Genomic DNA, 12,243 nt, shown 5'->3' with positions numbered 1-12,243 from the left:
CACAATCATGTATCTTTCATCCTTCACCATTAAAAACACCTAAATATTTGATTGTTGTTTAAATGGAAAATTATACTTTTGGAATGTAAATAAAATAAAGATATAAAACCTTAGAAGTACTATATGTATGAAACGAGCAGTATTCTTCAAAATATATATCCATTAATGTACAACTGAGCAGTGTGGAAAACAGTACAAGAATTTTCTCATTCACTTAAAGTAGTTTTGAAACTGATAGACAAATTACATTTCTGTGGACATTTTGAACATTTTAATTCAAAAAGCAAAGCTGTTTAGATGGTACAGCAGTAAGCTGGTTAATGGTTAAAAATTAAAATCACATGCAAAGAAAAAATAAAGACCACCAAATCTGTTGATAGAGTATTTGATTCCCCTCCCTTACTTTCTTCATCTTTCCTCAAATTTCATGTTCTGGGTGAAACTCATCATGGATAAAACTATAGAGGTTTCATTAAAATATCAATTTTGACTTCTAAGCAGTAAGTATCTGCAGGATAAGTGTTTAATATCAGCAGGCATAAGAACAAATGTCTTGTTCAGATACTGCTTCTCTTCAATATAAATATCAAAAATTCTTCTAAGATAATACTAATTCTCCTTATATTGTTCTTCTGTGTTAAGGCTTATTTACATGATGTCATGCTCTAGATATTCCATTCAGCCACATGGTAAGTTTCTCTATTTGTTGAATATGGTTTACAGGAACAGCTTACAGGAAAAGCTGCAGTTTACAGTTTACAGGAATGGCTGAAACTCTAGAATTGAGCTAGATGCATCTACTCAGACCAGGGTCTGTGAATTACTAAACAAAATAGTTCTGGCAAAATGTCAGTTGAATAGAGCCCTTTTATTTCAAAGAGCATTACGTTTATGTCTAACAGATTCACCTGAGCAACAATTCAACCGTGAAGCAAAAAGGCAATTGTTTTTGCCAATGCAAGTCAAGTGTATCTCCAGGCCAGAATTTAAGGCAGTAAACGCTCCATGAAATTAACACTGTGTATATAGATTTAAAGAAAATGCCTTCAGGATATTGCTAACCTATTAGATTTGCTTTTTTGATTTTTTATTTCACTAATAATGCTGTACAAAGAAGTGAATGTTTATGAGTAATGAACAAATTAGACCAATGTCGCCTATGGTGCTTTTATACAAAATATGTTGGGGAACAAACCCAGCCAAATTATATACAAAAAGTCTTGGAAATTATATGGTAACTTTATTGACACTTGGAATTTCTAGATGCATTTGCCCAATTTCAAATCTGACAGTTAATAATGACCAAGTCGGAATGGAAAATAAGGTACAGAGCCTTAGAGAAAATTAGTTTCAAAACAGAACCCAAGCTAAACACAAACAGAAACTTTCTATGTCAGGAAATCACTGACAGTGTTCCACTCCCACTACTCTTACATGAGGTAGATGGCAGTTCTCATTGGCATAGATGAATTTTTGGAAAATCAGAGACACTGGGATTCTAAAATAAAAGGGAGAAATTCTTGGAAAAACTCAGCAGGTCAGGCAGCATCTGTGGAAAGAGGAACAGTCAGTTTTAGCCAAACTGGAGTTCCTTCATCCACAAATGTCGTTGAAGCAGTCTAGTATTTCTAGCATTTTCTTTTTTTGTTGTTAATGATTACCGATGAGATTTCTTTATATTTCCAATGATGAAATACCTGAAGTGGAAATGACTGGGAATAATTTTGTGGGCCAAGGAGCATACCTTGAGCAATGGTAGAATTACTCAAACTCAGCTTCTTGCAGCATGTACTCTGTAATATAAATATTACTAATACGAGTTGTGCCTAAACACATCATTTTTGTATTCAGTCAAATTGCTGCAAAATAAACTACCTGAGGTAAGTTAACATAATTTCTGTCTCATAAAGGAGGCCTGCAATTTTTTAGCTTTTCCTCAAAAAACTCACAGAAAATAACTTTTTTTTTTTAAATACATTGGTACCTTACAGCAAGATAACCCAAATGATAGACTTGCAGGTATCAGGGAAGAAGAGAAACATGAATGACAATGAGATACAAAGGTACTTAGGTTATTCTTATCAATCCTACTGGGCAGGAAATATCAATCTGCAGATGAGTGAAACATAATTGTAATGGGAGTAACAGACCAGATGAGGAATTCGAGCTCAGTAGATAAATCAGGATCTGACCATGCTGAATGTATAAATCTACAAGTCCATTAACAAAGAGCTCAGCTGCAATAAAAATATCAAATGGTGGAAGATTGAAAAGGTATTACCAAACAGAGGAAGTTTATTTCTGCTTTCCGAGGTACTGCAGGAACTTACTCTGCAGAACTGAGTACTATGCTGTTTTCTAATCAATATATATTATTAGGCAGCAAGAGGAAGTAGAGGAAAGGACGGATGACTCTGGGTTTGGCGAACTTGAGTAATGATAAGGTGCTAAGGAAAGAGACACTTGAATGAATAGTTTCAAGGAAATCAGGGAAATTATTTAATACATTATTCAGGAGAGGAGAAGTAACTGAATATAAGAAGAACCATTTATATGCTTGGGCAAATAAAATTCAACAGATTTTTGTCTCAATCATATGTTATGGATGGAGTAAAGCTTGTCCACATTATTGAGCGGATATTTCTATAATAATTGTAGGCTTGAAAGTACTACAGAATTCTCACCCCAATTCTTATTTTAACATTTTTATAAAGCCTTCATAAGTGCAGTCCTGGTGTGTACGTATTAGAACATATTTTACTGATACAAGTATATAAACTGATTTAACGTGTGTAACTCCAGGATTTAATATTATGAAGCAGTGGTGTAAGTCCCATTTATATAAATTCTCCACTGGGCTCCACATCCTAACAAGATCAAACCCCTCCAACTCGCAATTCAAACATGGCTGTCACCAGCCTGGTCCCTAACCCAATACCACATCAATGACACTTTGATTCCACTACCCACCCTTCAGCCAATCCACCCCTTCAATTTCTCAATCATCCCAACAACCCACTTCAACCCAACCAATGATAAAATCTTTTCTCAGTTTTACGGCCAGATTTACCTTCCCCAACCTTCCTTCCAGGTCTATCACATTCCCACCATCATCAAGCCACTCTGCTCCTCCATTATTATGACCCACCTACAGGTGAGATTAACTTTATTTCCTTCACATTCTCTTCATGACACATTTCACTGTATGCTAAATATATCTGAATCTGAATCAATGTCAGAATGTGCCAAGGAAAGGCCTTACTTCATGTAAGGTTGAATTCTTTTGCATTTAATGCCTTAGACATCAGGTTGTATTGGATTTCTTACCAGTAAGATCAGAAAGCTGAGAACATACTGCTTAGATGCATCTCTACCAAAAGAAACTTACATGCACTAAATTTTCTAAGGAAATAGGTATGAAAAGGATTTCTCAATTGGTTTACAGTAGTCCTGATGTACTGGAAATAAAAATGTTCAAAATTATAAATTTGCTTTCAAATGACTTCCTTAATGTTCATTGTTAGCATTTCAGATTGGTGATCACTTCACTAATTGAATGATTAAACACAAATGAAAGCACAGAGGAAAACCTTGTTGTGAAGGCTAAGCACACAAAGCCTGCTTTTGTGATTTCAACCCATATATTTTCTCAACTTCAAAATAAAACTTGCAAACATTTTTCCTTGCGTACATCTCATGGTAAATTAAACTCTGAATATTTCTCATCAACAGCTCATTTTATGTATGTGCAGTTATCTGCTTTCAGCATGTTGATTTTGGGTAATATTGAAATTCACTGACATCCATTTTGCTAGAACTATTCACCATCATAACATGGAATGCCAAAACTAAAAGAAATATCAAAACTAATATGAAAACAGAGGAGCTTGCAAGGAGGATACACGTTCGGGCATACCTGTACACTTTTTAACGTGACTCCCTCGTTTAAATCCATGTCGGCTCAACTTGCAGTTGAAGTTTGCTTCCCAAAATTCTGCAAACCAGATGTTTCTTCTGTTATTCTCCAGAGTACGGCTCATGAAGTATCTATCAAAACCTACAAAATGAAACATTTGTTACTCAAGTTGCTAATAATTACAGTCAACTTTCCATCTGTAACAGTGATAAACTTATAGCCAATGAGAATCAAATGAAATAAATTGAATGATTAGAGAACTATGTAAGAAAGGCTGACACAGATGAACTGTGATAATTATCCAGATGTCTGAACTTGTGTGCATTCATTCTATTACAAGTGCTGTAATTAACGCTGTGAACTTTATTTCTTTTCCAGTTTCTGTGTGTCATCTCATATATCTCTGGGAAACTTTTCAGTAAAAGTTTTACTGGCAGGCATACAACACCTTCTAGTGTCCTCCCTATTGCATTATTCTTGATAAATTTGGAATTCATTAGGCGATCTGATCACATAGGGATTTGAAGTTGAATTCATGCTGTTCTTTTCTGACAGTCACACTGAGAGACTTCCAGCAGATGTAGATGGAGGCTACCTGACTTCCTGTTCTATTATCCAGAGGCTGACTTGCAACAATTGCCTCTGCTCATAGCTAACTCAGAGTAGATCAAAGATCAAACAGGCTTGTTGCAACTTGTCTATTCATCGAGACAGTGCAAAAGAGTGTCATAGTGAGATTCTGGCTAGTGCGTTATAATGACATTAAATTTAAATGTCGAGGAATTAATTTTGCCAGAATCCCAATACCATAAATTGAAGCAGATTGTGAAATATATACTCTGTCTATCATAAATTATCCTTTAGGAATCAAATTCCAGCTTTGCACTGTTAACTATGAATACTCACCCATGTAAACACATTAGAAGTGTATACACTTCCATAGCCATATTTGTTTTCCCCTCTCTATATTTTGCTTTTTAAGTCTCATCAGTCATTAAATACTTCTCAGCTGCAAACAGCATTCTCCTAAATCAACACTGTCCAATCATGAACTAAAGGTAAAAGGCAGTTTCAAAAACTATGTCAGCTATGGCTTTTTAATGATGTTAAGTCTTGTTTAATGGTTAGGCACACTTCACTTTCTGAAGGAAGCTTCTGGAATATCTGCAATTATAGTGAATCAGAGTGGCTTCAATGACAATATGCCCTCTGCGCCTCTCTGCTTCTTTTATCCATGGAATATTCCCTGAGCCTGACAACCAGCCACACATAAAACGCTGGCTTCTCTCTGGCTCAGGTCTGGAGAGTACCATAATGACATCTGGATAGTGTGATCTAACAGAATGTAATTTGTATGGTCAATAAATAATATTGCTTCTACTTGATCTTGTTTTAAAATTCAACCCTTTTGTATAAATTTAAGAGTCTTATTGGGACAAATTACTGGAACTCAACTTCCACATAACCCTGTATTATTTCTACTAGGTGATATTGAAGGGATAAAGCCAAAACTTAAATGGAATAAGTATCAGAAAGAATTTATAAAAATTGCATTGGCAGTCGCTAAGAAGACTATAGTTGTTACTTGGAAATCTGATTCGTATTTAAGTATGAATCGTTGGAACAATGAAATGGCTAGTTCTATTCCACTCGAAAAAATTACTTATAATTTAAGAGATAAATATGGAACATTTTTGAATATCTGGTGCCCTTATTTACAAAAGATAGGATGGCATATTTAATTGCTCCGATAAAGATCTTGGTCCCTTGGGGAAACTAACGAATAAGTATATTAAATTTATTTTGAATCCCATGGAGCATGTGGAAACCTTCCAATACCCAGGCGGTTCTTTTTTTTTCTTTCTTTTCTTTTTAGGTAGGACTATATACGGGGGGGGGGGAGGGTTAAGGGGAGGGGGGAGGGTAGATTTTATTTTCTATATATTCATTTTGAAAATTTAATAAAAATTATATTTTAAAAAAATAAATAAATAATATTGCCAGAAAGCTGAATATCATAAAAAGAGATTGTGTAATATGAACTGTAAGGATTCAAGTGTGAAAGAGGACTAATTTAAGTAGCTCCTAAGGCAAAGCAATGTGCCACAGTCTGTATTCCAATATCATGACTATTGCTTTATCCTCTGACCTTACATGTTCAGTACCCCTATTAGACATGTCACTGAAACACATCAGTCAGTTTCTCCTTGTAACTAACCTGAATATGCTGTGTAATAGCTCTGTGGTGATCAGGGAATTTCATGCACACACTAAACAGAACTTCTTGCTTTCAATCTGTTAATTCCTGCTATTCCTTAATTTTGGGGGTAATAGATAATAAGGAATATTAAAAACCTGTGCCAAACAACTGGCTGGGTTGTTCATGGACATCTTCAATCTCTCACTGCAACGGAAGGAGGTTCAAAAGTGCAGTAATCATACTAGTGGCCAAGGAGTGCAGGGTGAGCTGCCTCAATGACTATTGACCAGTATCACTCACATCATAAAGTCTTCTGGAAGGTTAGTGATAGCTAGAATTAACTTCTACCCAAGCAAGGACATAAACCCACTGCAATTCATCTACAACTGTAATAAGTCTACAGTGGATGCAGCCCACTGCCTCGCTCTGCTTTGGAGCACCTAAACAACAGCAAAACATACTTCAGGCTGCTGTTCATAGATTACAGCTCAGTACTCAATTACCATTATCCCCTCAGTATTAATTACCAAGCTTCTAAACCTAGGCCTCTGTACTTCTTTTTGCAACAGAAAATGTTTGAAGAGGTGCAACACATTTAAGGTAAATGGCTGCTAGCTAAATCATTTCTGATCTGTTGGTAACAATGATTTTTTTTACTTTATACTCAACACAGTAAAGAGTCAGGAACAATTCACAAATATAATCCACCACGTATTTGCCATTTGGTCATGTGATATGAACAAAACTGTTGTGGGTGTGTTATCATTGACAACCTTAGGTCAAAATGTTTAAAATACTTTTTATATCCTACTTGGATTTTTCAGCTACACTGTTTGTATAATGCTCAGACAATATACTGATGGGAAACTGAGAATGAACAGCCTTTAGGTAATTTGGGTTGAGATAGGAATTTAGTTAAAATGCTTCCGTCCCTCAGGCTTGTGTTAACCTGAAATGCAACCTCAGACAAAGTCCCCTAAATAAGTCTCTATCACTAGCCACAAAATACACCCTGTGGCCATTCAAAGAAACCTCCTGAACATAATAAAGTAGCCACTAAGTGTATGTGGACGGTCTTCTGCTGCTGTGGCCCCTCCACTTGAAGGCTGACATATTGTACATTCAGAGAAGCTCTTCCACACACCACTGTTGTAAAGCATGGTTATTTGAGTTACTCCCTGGCAGCTTGAACCAGTCTGGCCATTCTCCTCTGACCTCTCTCATTAATAAGGAGTTCTTGTTTACAGAACTGCCGCTCACTGGATATTCATTTGTTTTTCGCATCATTCTCTGCTGTGCACGATCTGACTGGAGATCAGCAGTCCTGTGGAACCAGAGGAGATAACACATTTGACCACTATTATAACACCATCAAGAACACTTACTGTGCCATCCCAAGTCCAATCACCTGGCTGTACTCTACTCCCAGCATATAGGCAGTGACTAAAGACCACCGCACCATTAGTGAGGACCAAGAAGGTATGATAAAGGGAGCACAGAGGAGCACCTACAGGACTGCTTTGAGTCAGTAAATTGGAAAATTTCAAGGATTCATCTTAAAATCTGAACGGATATGCCACAGTTGTCACCAACTTCATCAAGACCTACATGGATGAGTGCATGCTTTCAAAAACATGTGGGACATACCAAAACCAAAAGCCATGGATAAACCAATAGACTCATAGTCTGCTGAGGGCTAGATCTGTGACATTCCAGATAAGTTTTCCAGAACTATACAAGGTCCAGGTCCAACCTATGGAAGGCCATTTTAAGAGCAAAGAAACAATTCCAGTTGAAGCTTGAGACAGAATTGGATGCACATAAGCTCTGACAGGGTTTGAAGGCCATTACTCCATACAAAGCAAAACCTAACATCATGAATGGCTGTGATTCTTCACTCCAGATGAGCTCAACACTTTTTCTGCAGGATTTGAGAGGGAGAATAAAGCTACACCTATAGGAATCTCTGCAGCATTTAATGACTTAGTGCTCCCTGTCTCAGAGACAGATGTCAGAACATCTTTCATAAGGGCAAACCCTCACAAGGCATCAGGCTCTGATGCTGTACCTGGTAGGTACTGAAAACATGTACCAACAAACTGATGGGAATGTTCAAGGACATCGTCAGTCTCTCACTGCTGCATTCAGAGGTTCAGAACTGCGTCAAAAGGGTGACAATCATACCAGTGCCCAAGAAGAGCAGGGTGAGATGTCTTAGCTGACCATCACCCAGTTGCACTCACATCTGCTGTGATGAAGTGCTTTGACAGGTTGGTCATGGCCAGAATCAACTCCTGCCAGCAAAGCAGGAACCCGGATGCACTGCAGTTTGTAGTCTCACTAGCTCTCTGTTCTGCCTTGTCTGGTGATTACCTGGACAACAGCAATACCTAGCTCAGGCTGCTTTTTATTGATACAGCTCACTGTTCAATGGAATCAACCCTCAGATCTCATAATCAAGTTCCAAAACCAGGGGCTCTGTATGCACCTCTGCAACTGGATCCTTGACTTCCTCAACAGGAACTCACAGTCGGTGCAGATCGAAAATGACCTCTCTTCCTCGCTGACAATCAACTCCGGCGTACTTCAAGGATGTGTGCTCTACATCCACAACTGTGTGGCTAGGCACAGCTCAAATGCCATCTATCAATTTGCCTATGACACAACTAATGTAGGCAGAATTTCAGGTGGTGATGGAGAGATGTAACAAGGGTGAGATAGATCAGCTAGTTGAGTGGTGTCGTAACAACAACCTTGCACTCAACATCAGCAAGACTGAGGGATTGATTGTGGGAACACAGTCCAGTCCTCATCAAAGAATCAGCAGTGGAAAGGGTGAGCAGTTTCAAGTTCCTGAGCATCAACATCTCTGAAAGTTTATCCTGACCCAACATATTGATCAATTTACAAAAAAAAAGCATGACAGTGTTATATTTCATTAGGAGTTTGAGGAGATTTGGTATGGCGTCAAAGATTCTCACAGATTTATATAGATGTACTGTGATGAGTAACCTAACAGGTTGCATCACCACCTGGAGGGACCACTACTAAGGATCAGAAAAAAGGACAGAAAGTTTCAAACTCCGCCAGCTCCATCATTGGCACTAGCCTTCCCAGCATCAAGGACACCTTCAAAAGGTGATGCCTCAAAAAGTGACATCGATCATTAGGAACATCCATCACCCAAGACATGCCCTCTTCACATTGCTACCATCAAGGAGAAGGGATAGGACCTTGAAGACAGACACTCAACGGCTTCTCCCTCACCACCATCAGATTTCTCAATGGATAATTAACCCATGAACATTACCTCACTATTTATATATACATATATAGATCTTTTTTTGCACTATTTAATTTAACTTACACACAGTGCCTGTAAGAAGTATTCACAATCCTTGGAAGGTTTCATGTTTTATTGTTTTACAACATTGAACCACAATGGAATTAATTTAGCTTTTTTGACACTGAACAACAGAAAAAGACTCTTCCGTGCCGAAGTGAAAACAAAACGCTACAAAGTGATCTAAATTAATTACAAATATCAAATAATTGATTGCAGAAGTATTCACCCCCTTGAATATGACACAGCAAATCATCACTGGTGCAACCCAACTGGTTTTAGAAGTCACAAAATTAGTTCAATGGAGATCTGTTTTTGGAGATCTGTGTTCCAGGTGATTCAATTGATTATAGTAAAAATACACCCGTATCCGGAAGGTCCAACTGCTGGCAAGTCAGTATCCTGGCAAAAACTACACCATGAAGACAAAAGAAAACTCCACGCAACTCCGCAAAAAGATTATTGAAAAGCAAGTCAGGAGATGGATACAAGAACATTTCCAAGGGGGAATATTTCTTATTGTAATTTATAGTTATTTTTAATGATTACGTATTGCAATGTACTGTTGATGCAGAACAACAAATTTCACGATATACTGTATGGCTGTAATATTAAACCTGATTCTAATTATGATACTGAAGGCAACAGAGAGTAGTAAAGCATAGTAAGCCTTCATTTTTAGATATGACTGTTCTGATTACAGGTTCCTAGGACCACAGTTAGATTGAGAGGATATGGAAAGGATACACAAACAGGGGAACCTCATGGGGGAAGAGGAGGAGAAGACAATACAGAAAAATTCGAATCCAAGTATCCTCCTTTGTATTTCAGAGCAATTCAGAGGGAACTTCACGACAATAAGGAGTCTTCACTATAATGTAGAGACCTGAACAAAAACATTTCACGTGCTGCAACTGCAAAGCATGGCCAGATCTATTAACAGAATCTGTTAAGGCTGTGGAGGCTATCGTTTTAGCCAAAGAGTAGTGAATCTGTGTAAAGTTCTGCCACAGACTGCGGTGGAGGCCAAGTACGTGGGTATTTTTAAAGCGGGAGTTAATCATTTCCTGATTAGTCAGGGCATCAAAGGATATGGGGAGAAGGCCAGTGTATGGGGTTGAGTGGGTTCTGGGATCAGCCATGGTGGAATGGCAGATCAGACTCGATGGGCTGAATAGCCTAATTCTGCTCCTATGTCTTATGGTCTTATGGTCTAATCATTATGCATTTATTGTATTTATCATTCTGTTTTTAATTCAATCAAGGACTGGGTTTCCAAATACTTTAGTGGTGGAGAATTCCAAAGATTCATCATCGTTTGAATGAAGCTTCACTCCTCAGTGCAATCCTAAGTGATGCCCCCGTTAGAGACAATAATTTCTCCAATTAGGAGGACTCCTCAGCTAGTGGAAACCTGCTGCTGGGATAAACTTTATTCAGCTCTGTGCAGTTTTTTTGTATGTTTCAATGACATCAGCCCTTATTTTTCAACACTCTGAAGCAAGGGTTACCAACCTGGGGTCCATGGACCCCTCGGAAAATGGCCCAAGGGTCCATGGCATAAAAAAGGTTCTGAATCTCGCTCTAGAGAATATGTACCTCTTGTCATCTGTGAAACCGGTCTGATGAACCTTTACCACACGTTTCAGGGAAGTATTTGATCCTTTAGGTAAGGAGATAAAAATTGTGCACAATGCTCTATGTGTAGACTCCTTTATGGAATCAATAGTTTTCCCTTAGGTGCTCCAGTTTTCTCAATCCCAAGGATATACAGACCAGTAGAATAATTAGCCTCTAGAAAATTGCCCCCAGTGTGTAAATTTGGAGTTGATAAAAATCTGAACTGATTGAGAATCTCATTAATTATCTCCAGTGGGAGAATATGGGGAGAATAGGTGAGAATCTGGGAAGAATGGCTAACAAGGAGACAAACATATGGTACATATATATATAGATGGTTGATATTGACATTGGATTGGTAGGCCAAAGAGCTTGTTTCCATGCTGAATCTCCATACAACTCTGTGACTCTGTGGCAAGCCATCTTTATTCCTCTACTAAATGCCTTTACAATAGAGACCAACATACTATTTGTGTAGACTCAGAATGTTAACTAAAACTTTGACAAAATTTTATAAATGCACAGTGGCGCGTGTCCTAACTGGTTGCATTGTGGTATGGCATGGAAACACCAATGCCCAGGAATGGAAAAGTATACAGAGCAAATATCCAAGGAAAAATGTGATAAGAAAGCAGTGTTCACCATCAAGAACCTCCCACCATCCAGGCCATGCATTCATGTCACTACTATAGTTGGGCAGGAAGTACGGGAGCCTTAAGTCCTGTACCACCAGGCTTCAACAATCAGGCTCCTGAACCAAGTTAGATAACATCACTCACCTCAACTCTAAACTGATTTCCAACCTATAAAGGCACTTTCAAGAACTCTACAACTCGTGTTCTCAGTGTTATTTATTTATTTTGTATTTGCACTATTTTTGTTTCCATTTACACACCAATTATTTGTCGATATTTCTTTGGATATAGTTTTTCATAAGTTCTATATTTCTTAACTCTCCTGTAAATGCCTGCGAGGAAATTAATCTCAAGGTAGTATATGGTAACATATATGTATGCAGAGAATAAATCTGAATGACTATACCAGGATTGTAACATACTTTATTAAAACAGATATAGATGAGTATGGCCCACAAAATTATTCAGTGTTTATCCCAACCAGAAGACTTGGATGAACGATGAAATCCAGAGTTGCTGAGGGCCATAT

At 37.9% G+C, this 12,243-nt stretch overlaps 1 protein-coding gene across 1 annotated transcript in view; it reads right to left on the bottom strand.

Moving 5' to 3' along the window:
- LOC134355538 (metabotropic glutamate receptor 4-like) overlaps positions 1 to 12,243 on the bottom strand; it is a 1,343,412-nt gene that overhangs the window by 630,987 nt on the left and 700,182 nt on the right. Inside the window, exon 6 of the mRNA XM_063065551.1 lies at positions 3,917 to 4,057. Within this exon, the coding sequence (XP_062921621.1) occupies positions 3,917 to 4,057 (141 nt within the window). The remainder of the gene's footprint in view (positions 1 to 3,916; positions 4,058 to 12,243) is intronic.

The sequence above is a fragment of the Mobula hypostoma genome, chromosome 13, assembly GCF_963921235.1.
Source record: "Mobula hypostoma chromosome 13, sMobHyp1.1, whole genome shotgun sequence".
Taxonomy (NCBI): domain Eukaryota; kingdom Metazoa; phylum Chordata; class Chondrichthyes; order Myliobatiformes; family Myliobatidae; genus Mobula; species Mobula hypostoma.
The sequence above is the reverse complement of the archived record's forward strand: the minus strand, read 5'-3'. Positions and strand labels throughout refer to the sequence as shown.